The 26,888-nt window shown below is 42.8% G+C and overlaps 4 protein-coding genes and 1 pseudogene across 6 annotated transcripts; 1 reads left to right on the top strand and 4 right to left on the bottom strand.

The window, feature by feature from the left end:
- Positions 1–820: 820 nt before the first annotated feature.
- On the bottom strand, positions 821–2,965 carry LOC123997355 (gamma-aminobutyric acid type B receptor subunit 2-like). Its single transcript, XM_046301491.1, has 5 exons — positions 2,909–2,965; positions 1,804–1,914; positions 1,487–1,711; positions 1,114–1,284; positions 821–1,006 (listed from the first exon to the last, which is right to left on the bottom strand). Exons 1-5 carry the CDS (start codon positions 2,963–2,965, stop codon positions 986–988), a joined length of 585 nt encoding a protein of 194 aa, XP_046157447.1. The 3' UTR covers positions 821–985.
- Positions 2,966–3,038: 73 nt separating this feature from the next.
- On the bottom strand, positions 3,039–10,086 carry LOC123998318 (annotated as a pseudogene).
- Positions 10,087–10,235: 149 nt separating this feature from the next.
- rpp25l (ribonuclease P/MRP 25 subunit-like) lies at positions 10,236–11,976 on the bottom strand. 2 transcript variants are annotated; one of them, XM_046303422.1, is made up of 2 exons: positions 11,892–11,976; positions 10,236–11,234 (listed from the first exon to the last, which is right to left on the bottom strand). In XM_046303422.1, exon 2 carries the CDS (start codon positions 11,216–11,218, stop codon positions 10,505–10,507), a length of 714 nt encoding a protein of 237 aa, XP_046159378.1. In that variant the 5' UTR covers positions 11,219–11,234; positions 11,892–11,976; the 3' UTR covers positions 10,236–10,504. The 2 variants fall into 2 exon arrangements, with proteins under 2 accessions (XP_046159378.1, XP_046159379.1); XM_046303423.1 differs by having other exon boundaries at positions 11,808–11,893.
- Positions 11,977–16,307: 4,331 nt separating this feature from the next.
- Positions 16,308–17,991, top strand: LOC123998315 (piggyBac transposable element-derived protein 4-like). Of its 2 annotated transcripts, XM_046303424.1 has the most exons (3): positions 16,308–16,469; positions 16,502–16,680; positions 16,795–17,991. In XM_046303424.1, the coding sequence occupies exon 3, from the start codon at positions 16,818–16,820 to the stop codon at positions 17,376–17,378; it is 561 nt and encodes a 186-aa protein (XP_046159380.1). In that variant the 5' UTR covers positions 16,308–16,469; positions 16,502–16,680; positions 16,795–16,817; the 3' UTR covers positions 17,379–17,991. The 2 variants fall into 2 exon arrangements, with proteins under 2 accessions (XP_046159380.1, XP_046159383.1); XM_046303427.1 differs by having other exon boundaries at positions 16,308–16,680.
- Positions 17,992–21,470: 3,479 nt separating this feature from the next.
- On the bottom strand, positions 21,471–25,550 carry LOC123998319 (protein asteroid homolog 1-like). The gene is made up of 4 exons (XM_046303429.1): positions 24,144–25,550; positions 23,847–24,060; positions 23,586–23,757; positions 21,471–23,457 (listed from the first exon to the last, which is right to left on the bottom strand). The coding sequence occupies exons 1-4, from the start codon at positions 25,443–25,445 to the stop codon at positions 23,049–23,051; spliced, it is 2,097 nt and encodes a 698-aa protein (XP_046159385.1). The 5' UTR covers positions 25,446–25,550; the 3' UTR covers positions 21,471–23,048.
- Positions 25,551–26,888: the final 1,338 nt, after the last annotated feature.

Raw genomic sequence — 26,888 nt, forward strand, 5'->3', positions numbered from 1 at the left:
ACTTTAGTCAGCACCACATTGTATGTAGAAGTTGTCTGGACGTGAACATGACTTCAGATGTGAATGATGCTGTGGCAGTCCAGGTAAAGGAAGGTCATCCGACTTCCAGCTGCCAGTGGAACCAGAGGCAGTTCAATGAATATTCTAACTTTTCCAGTGTATTGTCACTCACTGTAGAGGGAAATACAGTCACAGCCCGGTGACCATGACCCGATGCGATGGTGGCATATGTCTCTGTTGGGCACTGGGGACATCGGGCTTCTCAGAAGGCTGGAACAGCTGGCACTCATTCCCCCAATGGCTGGCATGTAGGCGTGGTGAAGAATTGGCAGCTGCACGGACCGTCTTCGTTGGATGCTGCAAAGGAAAACAAGAGTGTAGGACGTTTAATTTCAAAATATATATAGTAGATATTTCTATAAAAAAATATAGTTAAATATACACTGAGTGTACAAAACATTAGGAACATCTTCTTAATATTGAGTTTGCCCTCAGAACAGAATCAATCGTCAGGACATGAACTCTACAAGGTGTCAGAAGCGGTCCACAGGGATCCTGGCCCATGTTGACTCCAATGCTTCCCACAGTTATTTCAAGTTGGCTGGATGTCCTTTGGGTGGTGGACCATTTAACAATATAATAAAGGATCATAGTTTTCACATGGATTCACCTGGTTAGTCTATGTCATGGAAAGAGCACATGTTCATAATGTTTTGTATACTCAGTGTATATATAGAAAGTATAGAAACTATTTGTATTGCATAATGTATCTTTTAGTATCAGAGTAATATATTTTCCTGTACTGTTCAGGTGAGTTGATGTCATCAAAGAGTCCCCTGTTCATCCTGGGCACATCCTCAGAGCACACCTGGGCTCTCAGTCTCACTTCATGGCCCTGTGGACTGGGAGGACTCAGCTCTTCCTCTAGTACTTGCATGGCGACATCCTCCAACTGGTCACCAATCTGCAAAGACCATTTCTATGTTCATTCCCAAAGTTCCACCATCTGAAATGGCATTAATGATTATTAGCTCCACAACAGATGGGTGTTCAACCTACAACGGTTAAAGTTCTGTGAATTGTTTAGACTCAAGACAAGGGATCAGAACTCACCTCTGTGATTCTCCTCCGGAGCTGCTGGTTTTCAGTCCGCAGGCTTTCAAGAGATCTGCCCTGATTGAGACTGCTAGAGGAACTGGAGGTCTCCGAATCCTCCTTGTTAAGATCACATTGTAACCAGCTAGTTGGATCCACTTGGTTGGGATTGTCTTGGATTTTTACAAGCTAGGATACAAGACAGAAGCATTCAATTATATTTTTCAAGACGAGTGTTTACACCCAACATCATCTAGCATATACATCCATTTGTAAACAATATACATTGAGAAATGGAAGTGAAACGAGAACATTGAGATAAATGAGACATTTGAACATGAGAGCTCAACATGTATACAAGAGGAGGTTTCAGAGAGGAGGCAGGTGACACCTTGGGCAGGAACACCAGACACAGAGTGCAGGTACAGCAGGAGATCACCACCAAAGCCATGATGAAGAGCTGCACATTAGGGTTATACTGGGTCAGGAAGCACCCGGATGCTCCAATGATAGACATGACGGTCACGTGGTACATGCTCAGCCTTGTGTACTTGCTGTCATCGAGGAGATGGATATGTGCATGCCTTGTTCTCAAGGCCAGGAAACATCCAAGAAACTAAAGAAAATATGGAAAACCATCAACTAGATTATCAACTTTGTTTGAAAAGGATCCTGGATGTTGAACATGGTTCTGGCAATTTCTCTCACCATTAGAAGCACTTTGTAGCCATATACAATGGCGAGCCATTTAGTCAGGTTTGTACTTTCACAGTGCTTCAGGAAGTGCCTTGTATTAACATCTTCACCACCTGGAGCAGTCTGAAACACCACAAAAAGGAAAGACTACTTGAATAGTTTTGATCTCCCTCAGAGGTTCACATTTACTACGACTCTACCACACGGTCGACTGCAGACCAGAGCCATTCACTACCACCACACGGTCGACTCCAGACCAGAGCCATTCACTACCACCACACGGTCGACTCCAGACCAGAGCCATTCACTACCACCACACGGTCGACTCCAGACCAGAGCCATTCACTACCACCACACGGTCGACTCCAGACCAGAGACATTCACTACCACCACACGGTCGACTCCAGACCAGAGCCATTCACTACCACCACACGGTCGACTCCAGACCAGAGCCATTCACTACCACCACACGGTCGACTCCAGACCAGAGCCAATCACTACCACCACACGGTCGACTCCAGACCAGAGCCATTCACTACCACCACACGGTCGACTCCAGACCAGAGCCATTCACTACCACCACACGGTCGACTCCAGACCAGAGCCATTCACTACCACCACACGGTCGACTCCAGACCAGAGCCATTCACTACCACCACACGGTCGACTCCAGACCAGAGCCATTCACTACCACCACACGGTCGACTCCAGACCAGAGCCATTCACTAGCACCACACGGTCGACTCCAGACCAGAGCCATTCACTACCACCACACGGTCGACTCTAGACCAGAGCCATTCACTACCACCACACGGTCGACTCCAGACCAGAGCCATTCACTACCACCACACGGTCGACTCCAGACCAGAGCCATTCACTACCACCACACGGTCGACTCCAGACCAGAGCCATTCACTAGCACCACACGGTCGACTCCAGACCAGAGCCATTCACTAGCACCACACGGTCGACTCCAGACCAGAGCCATTCACTAGCACCACACGGTCGACTCCAGACCAGAGCCATTCACTAGCACCACACGGTCGACTCCAGACCAGAGCCATTCACTAGCACCACACGGTCGACTCCAGACCAGAGCCATTCACTAGCACCACACGGTCGACTCCAGACCAGAGCCATTCACTAGCACCACACGGTCGAAGACCAGAGCCATTCACTAGCACCACACGGTAAACCAGAGCCATTCAAATAAACAAGGTAAACAAAAAGGCAGTTAAAATTGAAAGGCTAACTTCAACAACGTCTGCATCCCCTACACAACAAAAGATAAGAGAGCAAGACCAAGGTTAAAATGGAAAATGTAATTGAAGTGTTACCTCTTGGCTGAACTCTTCCACTGTTCGTCTGAGTGGATCCACCATCTGCCAGCAGGTTAACAGACACAGATCGATTAGCAGCATTCCCCCGACAATTATCCATAGTTGGTCATCCTTAATAATCTGAAGAAAGAACAGAGAGGGAGAGGATGAGTATTAAATATTAGACAGTAGAGATGGTGATTAAGAGGCCTGTACTTTTTGAGTTTCTTTAACTTGATCTTTTGAACTTTGAGTTTACCTTTTCAATTATCTCCTTATTTTTGACAATTGTCCAGACCCTCCAAGTTTTCGCAAACAATGCCCCAAAGGTTGTGGTGTATCCTACAGAAAGAATATATGTGCGAATCTGTGACAAGAGGAAAACAAATTAAACCATGTGCATCCCTTGAAACAAGGGGTTCCTTCCTTATCACTGAAATGCTTAGACGTTTAAACTCATGTGTCCTCACAGGGCAAAGCAGAACAAACACTTTGTCAGTCACAAGGGATCCATCCAACCCACAGAGGAAGACGGAGGTACAGGCCAGCATCGTACCCAGGATAATGAGGTAGTTCATGGACGGACTGGACTTCTTCATGACCCTATGGGAAAAACTAAATATTGAGATCAACGGGCAGCCTTGTCTGAGCAGAGCATGTGAGTAAGTAAACTGGATAACAATGAAAGAGAGAACAACCTTGTGTTTCGATGAAAGCTACCTCAAAAAGCATCTAGTTCAATAACAAGCCAATACAAGATGCTTGGAATAATGATCATACCAATGGTTGTGATGCTTGATGTGGAAGAAGAAGAAGAAGAGTGCCATGAGCATGGCCAGGCCAGTGGTGGATAACAAGATGATGTAGAGGGGAACACTGACTTCCCACCGCTGGGAGTGTGCCCGGTCTTTAGGCGGCTGCATGCCTATGAAAGGCACAAAAAAGTAGAATGCAAAGACTGTTACAAAAACAAACATTTTTTGTGTGCTTGAGGCGTTATCATCAGATGTCTTAATGCCTTGTCCTAATAGTGTGGCCACCTACCTTGAAACTTGATTAAGTGGTTGAGTTCTAATTCTTCTGCTTCAGCATTATACTGGCCTATCTTAACCTCCCGGCCCTCTGTGGAATCACATGCAGTTGATAAATATTTCACAAAGAATGTTCTCTAAATGCGTGGAAATACACATATGTAATGTTTACCTTGAAATTGGCTTAATTTAATAGTTCCCATGCGTTCCCCATTTCTAAACATAACTTGACCCTAAAAAAAAGAAGAGGAAAAGAAACTCAATTTGACAAGAATATTTGTAAAGCACATCTTATCTTTATTCTTTTGGAGCAACGATCCATCTAAAATGGAATGTTAACACAACAGTCATGCTAACTTACAGTTACACCCTCAAAGCAAATCTCCTTCATGGAATCAAGGACCATTTGTCCAATCTCCTTGCTGCTGACTGTGAAGTTCCGGTGGATGTCATATCTCTCTCTGTGACGAACAGACTCAATGACCCTGGTCAATGCTTTCACCATCACCCAAACTCCATCATAGGCAAACCCATGGAACTTGCTGGCAACCAACCCTCTCTGCAGCAGCTCTCTGTTGTAAGTCTCGTCATACTCTTCTGGGGTCTAAATAGAAACACAAAGGTGTTTGTGTGACTTCTCTTAATGGTATTGCATTACCTTTGCTACACTGCAAATACACTGCTTGAAGTTTTCAACATTACATCCAATTTTTTTGTTATAAACACAAGTTATCCATTGGAGAGAGCATGGTACAGTATCGACAGAATATGCTGTCCGTTGCTGAAAACCTCAGTACCTACCCTTCCTGAGATGCCTTTTATCTGTCTGTTACTGAGGTGTGTGAAGTCCACAGTGATGTAGCCTTCCATTGCGGTCAGCAGGTTGTTTGAAGCACAGTTGGAGGAGTCGGCCTCCTCCCACCAGCTCCCCTGGTAACCGCCAGGGAGGATCCACTGATACCTCCCGCCAAACATGTTCAGGCTGTAAGCCTAGAAGACAAAGGTTATATGGTAATTACAAACACAAATGGTTATCATAACGATAATTCAAAAGTAATTGTGTGATGAATGCGCTGTTAAACTGCTATTAATCTTTGTCTCAAACAAGTGCTAATCATTAATGATGGCATTGTGTTGCATCGCATCATATTTTAATGTAGGTTTTCTGGTTATGTACTTACACAGCAAAATACTTTGGAGGCTGAATTCTCGTCAAACAACCCAATAATGATTGTTACATCCATATCCTGTCGAAAGGGACATGATACAAAACAGATTGACACGCTGAGGATGCATCTGCAATTTTCTGAAATAATGCAATTCAGTGACAAATTCTAACTTTGTAAGTAAAGATGATTTGGGCATATTACTCACCTTCAATTTCTTTACATTGATACATGGGTCAGTGGACAGGCTTTCAGTTACAGCAACAATAACATCAGCCTTGATCAGTTGTTTAGTCAGATCTCTCCTTCTCTTTCAAGGACAGGACAATATAGACTTTACAATTCATACATAAGACAGCATAGTTGTCAGCAGTCTTAATCAATAGGCGAATGCCGGATAACCTTGTATCCCTACTTGTAAATGGCGATAACAGCTACATTGTACACCAAACAGGCATGTGACAGAAAGGGTTGCCACGGTCAGTGGTACCTCTGAGATCCTCTGTACATCCTGGGTCAGCGTCCCTACACGTCTCCACTTGTAGTTCTGTAGGATCTTCACAACAGCCTGATTGACTGTGTTGTCCGAGGTGACCATTCGGAAGAAGTTGGGATATTTTTTTCTCATCATCTAAAACAGGCGTTGTTGCAGCAAAAGACAGCTGAAATATTGAATGCTCAATAACGTTAGGCTTGAAGAGCACTAAATCAGTATTTGAAGTACTACCAATTGTGTTATTTGCATGTATTTCACCTATTAAATAACATGCTCTATTGTGATACACAATACAACGTGATGTAAAATGGTTGCTCAGTGTCTACAATACAGTGTGATGTAAAATGGTTGCTCAGTGCCTACAATACAGTGTGATGTAAAATGGTTGCTCAGTGCCTACAATACAGTGTGATGTAAAATGGTTGCTCAGTGTCTACAATACAGTGTGATGTAAAATGGTTGCTCAGTGTCTACAATACAGTGTGATGTAAAATGGTTGCTCAGTGTCTACAATACAGTGTGATGTAAAATGGTTGCTCAGTGCCTACAATACAGTGTAATGTAAAATGGTTGCTCAGTGCCTACAATACAGTGTAATGTAAAATGGTTGCTCAGTGCCTACAGTACAGTGTGATGTAAAATGGTTGCTCAGTGCCTACAATACAGTGTGATGTAAATGGTTGCTCAGTGCCTGCAATACAGTGTGATGTAAAATGGTTGCTCAGTGTCTACAATACAGTGTAATGTAAAATGGTTGCTCAGTGCCTACAGTACAGTGTGATGTAAAATGGTTGCTCAGTGCCTACAATACAGTGTGATGTAAAATGTTTGCTCAGTGTCTACAATACAGTGTGATGTAAAATGGTTGCTCAGTGTCTACAATACAGTGTGATGTAAAATGGTTGCTCAGTGCCTACAATACAGTGTAATGTAAAATGGTTGCTCAGTGCCTACAATACAGTGTAATGTAAAATGGTTGCTCAGTGCCTACAGTACAGTGTGATGTAAAATGGTTGCTCAGTGCCTACAATACAGTGTGATGTAAAATGGTTGCTCAGTGTCTACAATACAGTGTGATGTAAAATGGTTGCTCAGTGCCTACAATACAGTGTGATGTAAAATGGTTGCTCAGTGCCTACAGTACAGTGTAATGTAAAATGTTTGCTCAGTGCCTACAATACAGTGTGATGTAAAATGGTTGCTCAGTGTCTACAATGCAGTGTAATGTAAAATGGTTGCTCAGTGCCTACAATACAGTGTGATGTAAAATGGTTGCTCAGTGCCTACAATACAGTGTAATGTAAAATGGTTGCTCAGTGTCTACAATACAGTGTAATGTAAAATGGTTGCTCAGTGTCTACAATACAGTGTGATGTAAAATGGTTGCTCAGTGTCTACAATACAGTGTGATGTAAAATGGTTGCTCAGTGTCTACAATACAGTGTGATGTAAAATGGTTGCTCAGTGTCTACAATACAGTGTGATGTAAAATGGTTGCTCAGTGTCTACAATACAGTGTGATGTAAAATGGTTGCTCAGTGCCTACAATACAGTGTAATGTAAAATGGTTGCTCAGTGCCTACAATACAGTGTAATGTAAAATGGTTGCTCAGTGCCTACAGTACAGTGTGATGTAAAATGGTTGCTCAGTGCCTACAATACAGTGTGATGTAAAATGGTTGCTCAGTGTCTACAATGCAGTGTAATGTAAAATGGTTGCTCAGTGCCTACAATACAGTGTGATGTAAAATGGTTGCTCAGTGCCTACAATACAGTGTAATGTAAAATGGTTGCTCAGTGTCTACAATACAGTGTGATGTAAAATGGTTGCTCAGTGTCTACAATACAGTGTGATGTAAAATGGTTGCTCAGTGTCTACAATACAGTGTGATGTAAAATGGTTGCTCAGTGTCTACAATACAGTGTGATGTAAAATGGTTGCTCAGTGTCTACAATACAGTGTGATGTAAAATGGTTGCTCAGTGTCTACAATACAGTGTGATGTAAAATGGTTGCTCAGTGTCTACAATACAGTGTGATGTAAAATGGTTGCTCAGTGCCTACAATACAGTGTGATGTAAAATGGTTGCTCAGTGTCTACAATACAGTGTGATGTAAAATGGTTGCTCAGTGTCTACAATACAGTGTAATGTAAAATGGTTGCTCAGTGCCTACAATACAGTGTGATGTAAAAATGGTTGCTCAGTGCCTACAATACAGTGTGATGTAAAATGGTTGCTCAGTGCCTACAATACAGTGTGATGTAAAATGGTTGCTCAGTGTCTACAATACAGTGTGATGTAAAATGGTTGCTCAGTGTCTACAATACAGTGTGATGTAAAATGTTTGCTCAGTGTCTACAATACAGTGTGATGTAAAATGGTTGCTCAGTGCCTACAATACAGTGTGGTGTAAAATGTTTGCTCAGTGCCTACAATACAGTGTGGTGTAAAATGTTTGCTCAGTGCCTACAATACAGTGTGATGTAAAATGTTTGCTCAGTGCCTACAATACAGTGTGGTGTAAAATGTTTGCTCAGTGCCTACAATACAGTGTGATGTAAAATGGTTGCTCAGTGTCTAGTGTGATGTACAATGGTTGCTCAGTGTGTGTGATGTAAAATGTTTGCTCAGTGTCTACAATACAGTGTGATGTAAAATGGTTGCTCAGTGTCTACAATACAGTGTGGTGTAAAATGTTTGCTCAGTGCCTACAATACAGTGTGATGTAAAATGGTTGCTCAGTGCCTACAATACAGTGTGATGTAAAATGGTTGCTCAGTGCCTACAATACAGTGTGATGTAAAATGGTTGCTCAGTGTCTACAATACAGTGTGATGTAAAATGGTTGCTCAGTGTCTACAATACAGTGTGATGTAAAATGTTTGCTCAGTGTCTACAATACAGTGTGATGTAAAATGGTTGCTCAGTGTCTACAATACAGTGTGGTGTAATATGTTTGCTCAGTGCCTACAATACAGTGTGGTGTAAAATGTTTGCTCAGTGCCTACAATACAGTGTGATGTAAAATGGTTGCTCAGTGTCTACAATACAGTGTGGTGTAAAATGTTTGCTCAGTGTCTACAATACAGTGTGGTGTAAAATGTTTGTTGCTCAGTGCCTACAATACAGTGTGGTGTAAAATGTTTGCTCAGTGCCTACAATACAGTAAAAAGATACCTGTACAAGGTTCCACCCCTGTAGTGATTCAGCAATGACGGATGTGACTGATGGACACACACCTCCAAAGATCATTAAGTATTTTGGCCCAAAGCATATGGCATCAAAGTAGGCTTTAAGTCCTTTGGCAATATTACACTAAAAGACAAAGAGAAAACGAAGAGTGAACTGTCTCACTCCATTCATCATCATTATGATTCCAAATGCACTGAACAGCTTACATGTCCTTTTTTGCATTCAAATACACTACTTTTAACCTTGTTCTCCACATAAACAATGTACACCCCACTAACAGAGGCTTGTTGGTCCAAAAACACCAGTCCACTAACACACCAGCAAACGTTACCTCTGAATCTATGATGTGAAAATTGATCTCATAGTTTCTTAGAGGAGTCTGCTGCCTGCTCAGGTCGTCTAGAGCGAGCTGGACAGCCGGCAACACGGACGCCGTAAGGTTTCCCTGCCCTGGGTTGTCTGTCAGCGGCATGATCCACAAGACTGGCAGAGAGTGGCGAACCTGGGACAGAGAAGGAACAACGACCAGCCATGAGAGAACCAGGATCTGTCCTGAGCTTGCCCGTCCACCACCACTCATCCTTTCTCCCTGTCACTTCCCAGTCTCCACTCCCTGGTGTATTTCTCCTCCTGACTAGCACACCTCCTGTAATGGAGTCAGGTCCTAGTTAAGACCCCTTAATCCTCGTCTGTTCCAGCCAGGCCATTCCACACACCGCAGCTGCTCCCTCAAGAGAATCCACTGAAGAGGATAAAGGGATAAGGTGCTGGCAGTGACTGACGAGGTTACCTACATCTGTCACTCTGATCCCACTGCACACATTCACTGATTGCTATGCTCTGGTTTTATTCTAGAAGGAACTTTTAATATAACTTTTCAATATTTTGACATTTACAATGCAGGTTATTCCCCTGTGGATTATGAAAAAATGTAGCTCCACAATCAGACGTATAGGTTAAAGAAATGGTCTGTGATTGACAGCTGATGTTTTTACAGGGAAAGAATACCTTTATGTTCAAGACCGCTCAAACCTTCAAACTCTGGCATCATTACATTATCACCACAAGATGGCAGTGCTGTTCAACTTCTCAAAAGAGCTCAAGCAGAACGTTCAATTAACTCCTTTATCCAGCAATAACATTCATTCATTTGAAAGTGTTATTGTTCTGCATGTAGTTGCAGAACAAGCTATAATACATTTTCTATAAAAAATAAAACATCAAAATGACCAGTGCAATCATGTACAGGCTACACTTTATTTACTTATAAATGAGACAAAATATTGAACTTAAATATAAGAGCACAAAAAAAAAAAGTCTGAAAATTCTCAGGCTTGACCTATGAACTTAGGCACTCGCTAACATCCTCTCTCCCAGAAAGTGAGTCATAACACAATAACGGAAAAGTTGGAAAGGTTGATATTTTGTGCACTCATTGGCCGATGGGGGACTGTCTTGTGATTATAACAGGTTGGTCCAAAGGCCTCTCCCACACACAGAACACATCTCATTCCTGCCCTGCCAACGCCCCCTTACCACGACTCTGGCCTTTTCCTGGCTCTCTGGATCGATCAGTCTGTCTGACAGGGCCTCCTGGTCCCTTACCCCTGCCACCACCACCTCCCCTCTTCCTCCTGCCCCCATGTCTCTGTCCACCAGCCACCCCTGCATCCTCCTTGGCAGCCTGTGCCCACAGGGCATCAAAGTTCCCTGGAGCCTGGTATCCAGGCAGGCTGGCATCCAGGGGGTCTCTGGACAGCAGTACCCAGATAGCAGGTATGTTCCTACTGACGGTGAGGCTGTCCAGGCCTGCTGCAGGCTCCAGGGGTTCCCACACCTCCAGGACAGTGCTGAAGAGCAGCCTGGTCTGCTGGTGCAAGCCTTTCACACGGCGCTTCAGGATCTCCACACACGTGATGGCCTTGGAGACCCCCTTCCCCATCCCAGTGAATACTATCTGCCGGCTAGGCATCTTTTCCAGTGCCTGGGAGCATGGTGCTTCCTGGACCTCGGTGGTGCTACCCCCTTCTTCGCTCTTAGGCTGCCCCCCCTCGCCTTCCAGCGCTCTGGGCTTGACCTCCATGCGGCTCAGGGCGTAGCGCATGAGGTTGCGGATCTTGCTGCCATCCTTCACTCTAACCTCATTGGTGTCGCTGGAGAGGCCGGGGAATGGGCAGGGACAGGGCTGTTCCACCGTCCGCGCCTTACTGTAGTTCTCCATGTCACCTGTACCTTATCTTTGTAGACAGACAGAGACACAAGTACAGAATATTTGATCAACACGGTATTAGAACTAGCGTACAGTAGCCTCAGACTTTTACATAATAATCTTGCTGCCATATCCCTTAATTTTCTAGCTAAATACTCTGGCTGTAGCTGGCCAAGTACCTCATTAATAAAATACAACCACTGACGGTTTCGTTGAGATTCAATGGCCACATGCGCGCCGTGTTAATATTTTAGAGCAACGACAATGAGAAACAGTATGTGGTTGTATTTGATTACCGTTTTATTTAAAAAGGTATGGATTTCAGCAAACAAAAAAGGCACACAACAACAGAGGACAAACATAAGTACACGATAAGGGTTTAACAATTTTAAAAATGTGAAGTATCGACTGCATAGCGAATCGAAGGAGACGGAGTTTCATTTAAAAACCGAGATCCGTTTAAAAAACGTCGCTCAACTCCGTAGAGTTGATGTAGCCTACTTGGCAAACTCTGGCTGTGCCTAGCTACTGTTAGGTAGGTGTGTCAGCCATGAAGAGACATATGCTATCTAATTAAGATTAACTTCGTCATAAAACTCACGTATTTACAAAAACCCAGTCTTAAGCATCGGGTGTGTTCTGATCAGCCCGGTTAACACAGTCAAATAAACAGTTTATTACTTACCCGAAAACATAGGACATCCGTATGTCGCAAAGGGCTCTGATCGTATGACGTTCGCCACTGCTGCAAAAAGCATTAAAGAGCCCCGGTACATTCTGGGAGTTGTAGTAGATATATATATATCTATATATATCCTTTACTTTTTAAAACATGACTGACTGGAAATAACAACAGAGTTTCTAAAACCATACTAAACCACCTTTGACATAACCACATTAGTAGGCTGGAAGTGTTTGAAGTATAATAATAAGTTGTCTCAGAGAAAATATATGTTTTAGTGGTTTGCGAGAGCAATTTCCTCGGGTTATCTATATTGCAGTAGGTTTCGTTAGCAAATTATTATAAGGGACACTTGCCAAAGATGCCATAAGTGATTAAATGTGCCAGACACACCATTTGTGTTCCTCAGCTAGAGTGTCATTAGGCTACGTCACACCCCATAACATTGTAGGTATGTTCTGAGGGTTAGTTGTAGGTAGGTTCTGAGGGTTAGTTGTAGGTATGTTCTGAGGGTTAGTTGTAGGTAGGTTCTGAGGGTTAGTTGTAGGTATGTTCTGAGGGTTAGTTGTAGGTAGGTTCTGAGGGTTAGTTGTAGGTATGTTCTGAGGGTTAGGTATGTTCTGAGGGTTAGTTGTTATGTTCTGAGGGTTAGTTGTAGGTAGGTTCTGAGGGTTAGTTGTAGGTATGTTCTGAGGGTTAGTTGTAGGTATGTTCTGAGGGTTAGTTGTAGGTAGTTCTGAGGGTTAGTTGTAGGTAGGTTCTGAGGGTTAGTTGTAGGTAGGTTCTGAGGGTTAGTTGTAGGTATGTTCTGAGGGTTAGTTGTAGGTAGGTTCTGAGGGTTAGTTGGGTAGTTCTGTTAGGTAGGTTCTGAGGGTTAGTTGTAGGTAGGTTCTGAGGGTTAGTTGTAGGTAGGTTCTGAGGGTTAGTTGTAGGTATGTTCTGAGGGTTAGTTGTAGGTATGTTCTGAGGGTTAGTTGTAGGTATGTTCTGAGGGTTAGTTGTAGGTATGTTCTGAGGGTTAGTTGTTCTATGTTCTGAGGGTTAGTTGTAGGTATGTTCTGAGGGTTAGTTGTAGGTAGGTTCTGAGGGTTAGTTGTAGGTAGGTTCTGAGGGTTAGTTGTAGGTATGTTCTGAGGGTTAGTTGTAGGTAGGTTCTGAGGGTTAGTTGTAGGTATGTTCTGAGGGTTAGTTGTAGGTAGGTTCTGAGGGTTAGTTGTAGGTAGGTTCTGAGGGTTAGTTGTAGGTATGTTCTGAGGGTTAGTTATGTTCTGAGGGTTAGTAGGTATGTTCTGAGGGTTAGTTGTAGGTATGTTCTGAGGGTTAGTTGTAGGTAGGTTCTGAGGGTTAGTTGTAGGTAGGTTCTGAGGGTTAGTTGTAGGTATGTTCTGAGGGTTAGTTGTAGGTAGTTCTGAGGGTTAGTTGTAGGTATGTTCTGAGGGTTAGTTGTAGGTATGTTCTGAGGGTTAGTTGTAGGTATGTTCTGAGGGTTAGTTGTAGGTAGGTTCTGAGGGTTAGTTGTAGGTATGTTCTGAGGGTTAGTTGTAGGTATGTTCTGAGGGTTAGTTGTAGGTAGGTTCTGAGGGTTAGTTGTAGGTATGTTCTGAGGGTTAGTTGTAGGTATGTTCTGAGGGTTAGTTGTAGGTATTAGTTCTGAGGGTTAGTTGTAGGTAGGTTCTGAGGGTTAGTTGTAGGTAGGTTCTGAGGGTTAGTTGTAGGTATAGGGTTAGTTGTAGGTAGAGGGTTAGTTGTAGTTCTGAGGGTTAGTTGTAGGTAGGTTCTGAGGGTTAGTTGTAGGTAGGTTCTGAGGGTTAGTTGTTAGGGTTGTTGTAGGTAGGTTCTGAGGGTTAGTTGTAGGTATGTTCTTGTAGAGGGTTAGTTAGGGTTAGTTGTAGGTAGGTTCTGGGTTAGGTAGGTATGTTCTGTTGTTGTAGGTATGTTCTGAGGGTTAGTTGTAGGTAGTTGTTCTGAGGGTTAGTTGTAGGTATGTTCTGAGGGTTAGTTGTAGGTAGGTTCTGAGGGTTAGTTGTAGTTCTGAGGGTTAGTGTAGGTATGTTCTGAGGGTTAGTTGTAGGTAGGTTCTGAGGGTTAGTTGTAGGTAGGTTCTGAGGGTTAGTTGTAGGTAGGTTCTGAGGGTTAGTTGTAGGTATGTTCTGAGGGTTAGTTGTAGGTAGGAGGGTTAGTTGTAGGTAGGTTCTGAGGGTTAGTTGTAGGTATGTTCTGAGGGTTAGTTGTAGGTATGTTCTGAGGGTTAGTTGTAGGTATGTTCTGAGGGTTAGTTGTAGGTATGTTCTGAGGGTTAGTTGTAGGTAGGTTCTGAGGGTTAGTTGTAGGTATGTTCTGAGGGTTAGTTGTAGGTATGTTCTGAGGGTTAGTTGTAGGTAGGTTCTGAGGGTTAGTTGTAGGTATGTTCTGAGGGTTAGTTGTAGGTATGTTCTGAGGGTTAGTTGTAGGTATGTTCTGAGGGTTAGTTGTAGGTATGTTCTGAGGGTTAGTTGTAGGTAGGTTCTGAGGGTTAGTTGTAGGTATGTTCTGAGGGTTAGTTTAGTTGTAGGTATGTTCTGAGGGTTAGTTGTAGGTAGGTTCTGAGGGTTAGTTGTAGGTATGTTCTGAGGGTTAGTTGTAGGTATGTTCTGAGGGTTAGTTGTAGGTATGTTCTGAGGTTAGTGTTCTGAGGGTTAGTTGTAGGTAGGTTCTGAGGGTTAGTTGTAGGTAGGTTCTGAGGGTTAGTTGTAGGTAGGTTCTGAGGGTTAGTTGTTCTGAGGTTAGTGTTCTGAGGGTTAGTTGTAGGTATGTTCTGAGGGTTAGTTGTAGGTAGGTTTAGTTGTAGGTATGTTCTGAGGGTTAGTTGTAGGTAGGTTCTGAGGGTTAGTTGTAGGTATGTTCTAAGGGTTAGTTGTAGGTAGGTTCTGAGGGTTAGTTGTAGGTATGTTCTGGGGGTTAGTTGTAGGTATGTTCTGAGGGTTAGTTGTAGGTAGGTTCTGAGGGTTAGTTGTAGGTAGGTTCTGAGGGTTAGTTGTAGGTAGGTTCTGAGGGTTAGTTGTAGGTATGTTCTGAGGGTTAGTTGTAGGTAGGTTCTGAGGGTTAGTTGTTCTGAGGTTAGTTGTTCTGAGGGTTAGTTGTAGGTATGTTCTGAGGGTTAGTTGTAGGTAGGTTCTGAGGGTTAGTTGTAGGTATGTTCTGAGGGTTAGTTGTAGGTAGGTTCTGAGGGTTAGTTGTAGGTATGTTCTGAGGGTCAGGTCTTTCCTGAATAATAAAGCTACACCTGAGGGAATGGCATCTAAAACAATTGTAAAGTCTTTAGGTGTTACAGGGATCTTGTAAAGTGATAAGAATTCCTTATAATTAAGTAAAAGCCCCTCTGCATTTACAAGTTGGCTCACAAATAAGATATTATTTCGGAACCAATATTCTAAAAACAAAGAAGTATTTTTATACAGTATGTCCCAATATATTACATGCTGGAGAAAAATTATGCTTGAAGGAAGGACCTCGACAAGAAAACCTGCCGATGAAAAGCAGAGAATTTCACTGGAACTTTGTCAATATTATAATTGCAAAACAACATGAAGTTAAGGCCACCACAAGTACAGAAGACATTTTTTGTATTTAAAAAAAAATGTGTCCTTTATTTAACTAGGCAAGTCATAGTTCAATTGTTATTTCCAATGACGACCTACCGGGGGACAGTGGGTTAACTGCCTTGTTCAGAGGAACAGTGGGTTAACTGCCTTGTTCAGGGGGCAGAATGACACATTTTTGCCTTGTCAGCTCGGGGATTCAATCCAGCAACCTTTCAGTTACTGGTCCAACTCTCTAACCACTAGGAATTACGAATAAAGTTCCACATAGAAGTGGGTCACTTCTTGAAAGCGTTGTTTACTAATGGGGAATGCAGTCAGAGGCTATAAAGGTGCTGCAGATGACAGTCCTCCCAGTTCTCTCTCTGCTGAAGCCATGAGTGCATGTTTCAGTGCCCAACAGGTCGTATATCAGATTTTTTCAGATGTCCAGGAGGAACAAGAGAACAATGATTAAAATTAGAAGAGGAGGAGGTATCTGAAGAAGAATACAACCCAGAGCACGATGCATCGTCTTCAGATGAAGAAGAAATCCCCCGAGCTGAAAGAGAGACATTTTGTCAAAGAACAGCAAAATAACATGGTCCTTGTCACCATATGACAACCAGGGCAGGATGGCAACACAAAATGTCATAACGATGACCTCAGGGCCCACAATACATGCAGTTGCCCAGGACATCGCCTCAACATTCTACATGTTCATTACACCAGCCATCGAAAAAATCATCCTGGAGATGAGAAATTTGGAGGGTTTCCATAAATATGGAGACAACTGGAAAAGGATGGATGAGATTGACCTGCGTACCTACATAGGGCTGCTAATCTTGTGTATAGGTCCCAAGGCAAGGCAACATGTAGTCTCTGGGATGCAGAGAGTGGAGGGCGATTTTCCATGCCACGATGCCACTGAAAGTCTTTCACACTTTCTCAAGAATGCTACAATTTGATAACCGTGAGTCAAGACCTGCAAGACGTGTGAGAGACAAACTGGCAGCCATAAGAGGTCTGGGAGAAGTGGGTGGAGCCATAAGAGAGGTCTGGGAGAAGTGGGTGGAGCCATAAGAGAGGTCTGGGAGAAGTGGGTGGAGTCATAAGAGAGAACTGGGAGAAATGGGTGGAGTGTCTGCCATAACTCTACAACCCTGGGCCTGAAGTAACAGTGGATGAGCAACTGGTTCCATTCAGATGTACATTTTTATTCTCATATCTGTAATGTAAGTGATTTTCACTGTTAATTTGATTATGTATTGCTATAATATCATTGATTTATGTGATTGTTTTCTGTGACACTGATACTAATTATTGATAGTAATCTCTTTTGTCAAAAGGTTGCTGTCCTTTCCGGCAGTATATGCCCAGCAAGCCAGCAAAGTATGGCCTCAAGATATGGGTGGCCTGTGACGCACAATCCAGCTATGCTTGGAAGATGCAAGTCTTCACAGGGAAGCCGACCAGTGGAGGCCCGGAGAAGAACCAGGAGATGCGGGTTGTGGTTGATGTGACAGATGGACTGAGGGGGCACGATGTCACGTGTGACCATTTCTTCACCTCTTATGAGCTCAGCCCGCAGCTCCTGAAGAGGAAGATCACCATGGTTGGCACAGTTAGAAAGAACAAGCCTAAGCTCCCCTCTGCACTCCTCGCAACAAAGGTGAGAGAGGACTTCTCATCAAAGTTTGCCTTCACCCCCACCACCACTCTAGTTTCTTACCTCCCAAAGAACAAGAATGTGGTCCTCCTGAGCACACTGCACAAAACGACTGAGATCAGTGATTGTGAGGACAGGAAGCCAGTCATCATCCTGGACTACAACCACAACAAAGGAGTTGTGGACAACCTGGACAAGGTGATTGGAACTTACAGCTGCAGGAGGATGACCACCCGTTGGCACCTGGTCTTCCATCTTCCATAACATCATTGATGTGTCCTCATAAAATGCCTTTGTGATATAGAACAAGATCAACCCTACCTGGGTGCCTGATAAGCGGAACAAGAGGAGAGTGTTCCTGGAGCAGCTGGGAAAGGCACATGTAACCCCACACAATCAAAGAAGGGAGCGCCTCCCCTGCACAGCAGCCTCTGCAGCGCTTGTGAGAGCTGTTCAGGGGGCTGAATCTTGTCCTGATCCACCGGAGGCTGCAGCTGGGGCAGGCAAGAGGAGGAGATGCCAATTCTGCCCCCCAAAGGAGGACTGAAAAACACATACTATGTGCTGCACATGGGAGAAATACATCTGCAGTCCATGCACACACACTTGCATACTGTCCTACATGTGCTAATTAGAGTTAATTAGAGTTGATTGATTTATGTTCTTCACATTTTTGTATTGTATCTAGTATCTTATTTTATTATTATTTATTGTTGTTGTTTATATACCTTGTGGGTGGGGGGAAATGGTTTTAAAAAATGGGAGAAGACTAGTATTTTGTAGTTGAATTCCTCATTGTACAGTATATAAGAATATATCACTATGTTGCCAAAAAATGTCAAGACTGTTATTGTTTCCCTTCAATAAAATGCATTCAGATCTACTTTCTGCACATTTCTGCTACTTTCTTAGGCTACACAAGTGCTATCTCTTGCAAAAAAAACATGTTTACACCTATGCAGTACCTTTAGCAATAATAAACATGTACTTTAGTAAAGAAAACAATTATGACAGGTGTGTTGTAATAAAAATGAGCCTTTCTGCTTTGTGAAGAGGGAAAACCCAGATATTCACAGTGCCATGATTACTGTATATATGTGATAACCTTTGTATGCTTGCAATGCGTAATGATGGAAAGTACTGGGTAATGGAGATGTACTGCTTTAGTTCTCAGGCTGAGAACTGCTTGCACCTGCGGATAGTCACGCAGCCTCAAGGCCGAGATAGTAGAGTGAGAAACCAAAGTCTAGACATGTTGTTCTCATTTTAGATACTTTTATCTAATCCAATGCAACAATGATAAATCTTCTTAGGGATAGGCCCCTTTTTTCTCCACTTCCTGTCTGAATGACGTGCCCAAAGTAAACTGCCTGGAGCTCAGGCCCTGAAGCCAGGATATGCATATAATTGGTACCATTGGAAAGAAAACACTCTGAAGTTTGTAGAAATCTTAAAATAATGTAGGAGAATATAACACAATAGATATGGTAGGAGAAAATCCAAAGACAAACCAACCAGAATTTATTTTTGAGAGAGAACATCCTCTTAGAAATGCAAGAGAAAGGTCAGATTGTAAAATTGCTCCCTGGATGCAATTCCTATGGCTTCCATGGGGTGTCAGCAGTCTATGTTTAAGGTTTCAAGCGTGTAACTTCAAAAACAAATAAGAAATAACAGTTTTTGTAAGAGGACACAGTCTGGACAGGACTACCTGACATGATGACTCCTTGCTGTCCCCAGTCCACCTGGCCGTGCTGATGCTCCAGTTTCAACTGTTCTGCCTTATTATTATTTGACCATGCTGGTCATTTATGAACATTTGAACATCTTGGCCATGTTCTGTTATAATCTCCACCCGGCACAGCCAGAAGAGGACTGGCCACCCCACATAGCCTGGCTCCTCTCTAGGTTTCTTCCTAGGTTTTGGCCTTTCTAGGGAGTTTTTCCTAGCCACCGTGCTTCTACACCTGCATTGCTTGCTGTTTGGGGTTTTAGGCTGGGTTTCTGTACAGGTCTTTGAGATATCAGCTGATGTACGAAGGGCTGTATAAATCAATTTGATTTGATTTGATTTTGATTTTGTGAAATCCGCATTTCTGCGCGACATGTTGAAGTTGCGCACCTGCTAAAATCGGTTTCCTATTGAACATACTTCTTTTCCTAAATAAATATTATAGTTTGATTACATTTGAGGGTGTCTGAGGAGTAAACAAAAACGTATTTTGACTTGTTCAAACAAAGTTTAGGGGTAGATTTTCGGATTCTTTCTCTGCAAGTTGAACGGGTGGATTACTCAAATTGATGGCGCCAACTAAACAGACTTTTTGGGATATGAAAAAGCTGGGACCCTTTGGATGATAAATCTGAGGAATATTTTCAAAAAGTAAGTGAATATTTAGTCTTTATATGTGAATGTATGAAATCTGTGCCGGTGGAAAAAATATTTTGATGTGGGGCGCAAGCACAAACAATAATCACTGTAATAGCTACTGTAAATCGGACAGTGCAGTTGCGTTTCCCTGCATTAAAGTCTCCGGCCACTAGGAGCGCCGCTTCTGGGTGATAATTTTCCTGTTTGCTTATGGCCGTATACAGCTCATTGAGTGCGGTCTTAGTGCCAGCATCAGTTTGTGGTGGTGAATAGACAGCTAGGAAGAATATAGATGAAAACTATCTTGGTAAGTAGTGTGGTCTACAACTTATCTGGAGATACTCTACCTCAGGCGAGAAAACCTGGAGACTTCCTCAGATTTTGTGCAACAGCTATTGTTTACAAAAAATACACAGACCGCCACCCTTCTCTTTCCAGAGGCTGCTGTTCTATCCTGCCGAATAACCCGCCAGCTGTATTTTATTCATGTCGTCGTTCAGCCACGACTCAGTGAAACATAAGATATTACAGTTGTTAATGCCCCTTTGGTAGGATATACATGATCGTAGTTCTTATATTTTAATATCCAGTTACAGCTAAAGCAGGCAATACATGCGGGTCCTAAAAACTGAAGTATGAACATCTAGATCCAAAATCCATCCTTGATCTCTCATTGTATGCAAAACACATGTCATGACAATGATCTTGGCATGCCAACTCCTTCATCTACTCCTTGAGGATAATTTCATAGTTTCAATTTATTTAAACATGAACACAAATGATCACAGATTACCATCTGTGATTTTTTTTCAGTGAGGATCATTGTTGAAGACATCATCTGTAGAGAGAGATGTAGGCCGACTGTATATGGAACCAGGACAATGGATATAATGAGGAGTTTTGTTATAAACCCAATATGACAGTCTATCTTCAACCCTGTAGAATTACCATTACTCTTTAAAAAGGCAAAACAGCATAGCCAATTGAATCAAGGGGAACTACAATCCAACCAGTAACTATGACTGTATGCTGATGAGAAGTGATCCTATTAGATGTGATGAGGAACATAAAAGTTTTACATACAGTGTATAAAGGTTATCTGATAAGAAATCAGACAATGATGAACCATTATCTAATGAAGAAATAACATTGCTTGTTATTACGCTACCAATAGTATGCTCCATATTCTCACCTAAAACTTAACTAAACCAGGAAACACTATGGACAATAAATCAGCTACATTTTGTGTAAAATAACCGTTTCTATAGAACAATATTAGAAACTGGAACAGAATGACTGATGATACATTTATTACACATTTCTCGGGACACATCAGTGATGTTTTCAGTGACAAAAAACTAAATAATAACAAATGAGTATCCTTGATTATAACATCCCCAAAATAAATCATCTGATAAACTAAACAAAAAACATGTGACAATAATATTGGCCTATGAAACAATTAAACTGTGGTTCAGCTTGTTTTGTTCATACTGCATTGAGCTGCCAGTAGCCAACCATTTTCATTGGTAAAGCAGTCAAACCAAAACGATTAGTCTAAAACCATTCAAACATTACTCATTCATCAGTACAAACATTACTCAGTCATCAGTACAAACATTACTCAGTCATCAGTACAAACATTACTCAGTCATCAGTACAAACATTACTCAGTCATCAGTACAAACATACAAACATTACTCAGTCATCAGTACAAACATTCCTCAGTCATCAGTACAAACATTACTCAGTCATCAGTACAAACATTACTCAGTCATCACTACAAACATTACTCAGTCATCAGTACAAACATTCCTCAGTCATCACTACAAACATTACTCAGTCATCAGTACTCCCTAATTCATTTAGTTGTCTTCCTTGTCCCTGTGCTCCCCATTCACCTCTGTTCCCGTTTTCCCCTGATTAGAGTCCCTATTTATTCCTTTGTGTTCCGTTCCTGTCCCGTCGGTTCCTTGTTTAAACATTACTCAGTCATCAGTACAAACATTACTCAGTCATCAGTACAAACATTACTCAGTCATCAGTACAAACATTCCTCAGTCATCACTACAAACATTACTCAGTCATCAGTACAAACATTACTCAGTCATCAGTACAAACATTACTCAGTCATCAGTACAAACATTACTCAGTCATCAGTACAAACATTACTCAGTCATCAGTACAAACATTCCTCAGTCATCACTACAAACATTACTCAGTCATCGGTACACCCCTCTCAACTCACAATGACGAATCACAGATCTTAGGAACTTCACAAAGGGCCTTTTACTTGAAAGAGGAGTATCCCATAGCCAGATAGCATTAGCTATAAATTATTGTTCACGTTGCTCTGTAAGACAAGGTTCTACTTCTCATTCTTGGTACTTCCTATTACCAAAACATTACCTCATCCAATGGCATATATCAATTGTCAATTCTAGATACTCCCATCTCAAATACAACCCACCCCTGGACAAGCTCCCTGAGGGGAGTGAGCCTCTAGGTCATATACTATGAAAGATAAGTTTCAACATCAGAGGGGACATACAATGGTTCCAGACACTGCCATACTCCTCCCCCCAATGGGAAAAGGAGGGAGTGACTGGAGTACAGACATAGTGGAGCCCTTCACATGGTATCACAGATATATTCATTATGAAGACAATGTTCAACCCTGACTTCTCCCTTTCTGATATTCTGCCTATTACCAGACATATAAAAGACAAGCCTGACCTCTCCCCTCTCTGGGCCCCAAGTGACTTTTCCCTACAGAAGCATATTATGAGAAAAAAATAAAACAACTTATTTATCAATGTTACATAACTAATTCTGATTCAGCTACGACAGTACACATAAGAACAATAAAAACATTAAAGAGTTGAGCAGAACGTCTCTATATATAAACAGTTATATAATGGTCTGTTAGTATAATTTAATTATGCCAATGTGCTTTCATCAATTGAAAGCCCTTCATCTATTTTATGAGAATTTGTAAGATTTCTTGTTTGCATAAAATAGACGCAGACCAGTCTTTAAATAATAGGTAATAGAATTTATTCTCGGAGCGCGCTCCCACTCAAACACATGCATTAGTTTATATACAGATCATGATGTCATTTCACTGTCTTAACCAAACCCCCCCCCCTCTCTCGACAGGACAAAGTAAGGTGAAAAGTTAATTCTATCTTACTAACACACTCCCAGATAACTTTTGACCCCTCAACATTATCGATCACCACTGAACTGACAGGTTTAATTAACAGAAACCCTAGGAATGCACTCACTGCCTAATCTAAAAACCCCAGAGCTAAGTTTCAGGTTGGGTCAACCATAGGCTAACGACCTTATGTGTTTACACAGTCCACAACCCATTTGTTCCTGCCCAGTTGTAATGGTTTTATTACTCCTTTCTCCTGTCACACAATTTCTTCTTATGAACTCATATTGTCTATTAAACATACAGAGTATAAGTTTACCTAGACACAATTCTATTTAAAATGGGGATATTGTTTATTCATTTATCCATAATAAATCCATAATAAATTCAACATGGTCCCTCCCTACTCCCAGCCGATCCGCCCCTGCTTCCGGGAGAATTCTGGATTCCGAGTTCGGTTGAATCTGTCCTTGCTCTTGTGCCGGGTCCGCACTGAGACCAAAGTCCAACCCAGATCGTCCTCTGGCTTGGCCTTGCTCCCACCTCCAGCACCATCATCATCATCATATTCCAGAGCCAGAATGTGTAGATGGGCCGTCAGATCGTCCCGTGGCTGTGTCAAGGATGGAGATGTGGCCCTCTGCGGCCCAGACACCAAGGGGATGACAGCAGCATCCTGGGAGTTGAGTATGGCTCCCAGCATGGGCCTATACAGCTGCCCAGAGCAAGGGCCTCCCATCAGGAGAGAATCCGGGGTTAACCCCCCTCTCAGTTTGGTCACAAGCTGGTGCACCAGAGTGCCCTTGTACAGCCTAGACGCCACCCAGGAAACAAAAGATGGTTGAATTAGCTCTGTTTCTGATGGGATAAAATACAATGTGAATGAATCCCACTGCTCTAAGTTTAGGGGCAAGGGTTGACTTAGGAAGGGACACCTTACCAGGCACACTGAGCCTCGACTAGAGGGAAGCACAGCAGTTGGTTGAGGTGAAGGCTTTCTTTCAGGCAGCACTGCCACTGGCTGTAGGCGTGGGCCACACCCAGGTCTAGGCTCCTTCTACCTCTCTGAATCAGCCCTCTCAGCCTCTCCAACACTGGTCCCTCCATAAACCCTGTTACACAAAAGGAGGAGTCAGTGGCTACACTTCGATATTCATCAATTCTAAATGGTGTGTTTTCTCGTAGATGCTCTGGGCCATACCTCTTTGGCTCTTCCTCTGTCTGCAGAGCTCTCCGTACACCAATCCTAGTAGCAGGGCCTGCAGGACAGGGAGTTCTGGAGGGGGATGGGCGTGTCTCAGCCAGTAGCAGGTGACAGCCACAGGAAGACGCAGATGAGGCGGGACACCGCTCAAAGTGGACTGGGACACACCAAGTGTCTCCAAAAACACATTAAGCTGCACTGACCTTGGAGCCTAAGGAACACAGCAAGAGAATGAGAATCAACAGTAGTATGTTTGAATATACTATATAATATATCATACACATGTATACATACCTGATGCAGAGTGTCTAGCTGCATCTGTTCTGCAGCACTGGGCAGGACGGCTTCAACCATGCAGCTGGTCAGGTTCTTGCCTTCCCTGTAATACTCCTCCACTTCATCAACTGGGGGTCTCTGACTACTGTGGTCTGACCTCCTCCCACTCAGCAGCAGCCCGTAGAGTACCTGTCGTATGGATCGAGAGGTGTTGTTCCCACATGGCAAGCTGGGATCTTCCATCTGGGCACCCTGCATCATCCTTCCCAGCAGCATCACGTCTACCATGCAGGAGGGAAGTCTACCTTCCATCAACGGCAGCAGGGTCCAGTCTGGAAGGACCCTCAGAGGCTCTGGGAGACGGCCGGGCCCTGGTCCCACTCCATCGTTGAAGAACCGCTCCAGGCAACTAGGGGGAAGATGGTACTCTTCTATGCCCAGGGAGAGGCCCTGGAGGACAGCATCCATTTTCTGTCTGTTGTTACTTTGACTGATGAGCCTGAGCACAGAGTCCAAGGCCTCCTTCTGCCCATGGAAGTGGGTCAGCCAATTCAGCAAGCCGTCAAAGCGGGCAAACCTTCCTTTCATTGACGAGTATTCTTCCCACCTGAGGGAAACACCCATGTTATGCAACTTGATGTAGTCATTTCCTGCCACAGAGGCAAAGACTGGGAGAACCTTTCTGTTGATGTTGAAGTGTCTGCAGAAACTTGTTGTGGTGTACTGCTTGCAGGGAATGTATCTTATAGAGCTCCCGCGTTGCATAGACACTTTCTGCCAGTGAAAATGGGAGATAGGCAGAAATCCTGCCTGGATGTCAAAGATATAAAAGTCACTGTCATTGGACAACACTGGACAGTTCCAACTTCGAGCCAGGGAAGCTATTTCTTGGTCTGCCTCACAAATGCACTGTGCGTACGGCACCTTCAGACTGATGAGGACCTGTTTGAAGACATGTTTGATGAGGGTTGGTAATACACCACTGCTCCCCTGAAGCCCCATGGACAAGTTGTTGGCAGTGTTGATCCTTGATAGAGCTCGTTTTTTGAGAGTTTCAAACTTTTTGTCGGTGTAGTCGGAGCCCCCATCTACAATCACAAAGGGGTCAATGTGGCAGTCTCTCAGAGCCTTAAAGAACTTGCAGACCTGGTCCTCAAAAGCATCATAATCCCCTCCATGACTCTGATCCAAACGTGAGTTAAAATAAAGCAAGTTGAACAGATTACTACCATCTATGATCAATTTGCTGTTTCTGAGGTGAACATCTTTTAAAATGTTTCCATTCTCCTCCATAAAGCTGGTCAATCCCTGGACGCCCATGGTGTGCTCTGTCTGGGATGTGATGTCTTTCTTAGTGAAGAGTTTCAGCAGTCATGGGACTGACTGAGTTTGGCTAGTATTATTACAATGGATGAGTTTATCTTTCCTTAAGTTTCATTTTCCTTACCTCATATCTGTCACTCCCATATTGTATCTTGTCACAGTAGGCATAATAGTTAATGGGACATTATATGATGGTAATAAGGGTGGAAATGTGTTTTAGATGTTTTTTTTTTGCAATTATAGTAAAATTATGTTCTGCACTTATATTATGCATTCAAATTGTGCTTAATTTGAGCCTCTCATGGCATGAAAAATAATTGTCAATGTTTGTCAAATTTGAGTAATAACAGCGATCAGAGATAAATCAAGTTGACTCCTTGTCAATTCTCTTGCCCCCACAAAAACAGAATAATGTGAAAATGCAGATTTTCATCCAGAGCCTGTCTTTCTTTTGAGAATTGATTCAGGCAGGTTGGGGAAGGACTAGGTTTGGGCAACATTGTATGTTTTGTAGCCTACATTACATTTACAGGGTTGAAGTTTTTTTAGTATAATAATAATAAGGAAATATTCCCAAGTGTTGTTTTTTATGTTTAAGATAAATGTTTTTGTATGGTTTTATGTTTTATAATGTTTTTTAGTTGTATGGTTTGATAAAGCAATTTCCTCGGGGTTAAATAACATCCTTTGGGTTTTCTTCATGTGAAGTTTATCAGTTTATCTAGGTTTCGTTTAGCCTGTTTGACTCGCGACCCACGTGACTACACAACGACCTATGAAGAGATGCCACGTTCCAATGCAAATCAGTACTAGGATACTCGGAAATGTCCGACTTGTTAACTGGTTGAGAGCGGCACATGTATACATACAACCAAGTCTGAAATTTCCGAGTTTCCAAGTTCTGACTTGCTCCTGAACGCGGCCTGAGGCACAATAGTTTCAAAAACCACCAGAGACGCAACATTGCGAGACTTCGTGGAACGTTTACCTAAATTGAAACAAAAAAACATCTAAACACGTTCCCATGACTGTCATATAAGGTCCAATGAGCTAGTCTATGCCTACTGTGACCAGAGACAATATGGGAGTGCCTGAGATGAGGTATGGAAAGTGAAACTTAAGGAAAGGGATAGCCTCAATTAGCCAGTCCCATGACTGCTGAAACTCTTCACTAGGAAAGACATCACATCCTCGACAGAGCACACCATGGGTGTCCAGGGATTCCCCAGTGCTGCAGTGCTGCAGAACAGATGCAGCTAGACACCCTGCATCAGGTATGTATACATGTGTATGATATATTATACAGTATATTCAAACATACTACTGTTGATTCTCATTATCTTGCTGTGTTCCTTAGGCTCCAAGGTCAGTGCAGTTTAAGGTATTCTTGGAGACACTTAGTGTGTCCCTGTCCACTTTGAGCGGTGTCCCGCCTCATCT

The sequence above is a fragment of the Oncorhynchus gorbuscha genome, linkage group LG15 (genome assembly GCF_021184085.1).
Source record: "Oncorhynchus gorbuscha isolate QuinsamMale2020 ecotype Even-year linkage group LG15, OgorEven_v1.0, whole genome shotgun sequence".
Classification (NCBI taxonomy): domain Eukaryota; kingdom Metazoa; phylum Chordata; class Actinopteri; order Salmoniformes; family Salmonidae; genus Oncorhynchus; species Oncorhynchus gorbuscha.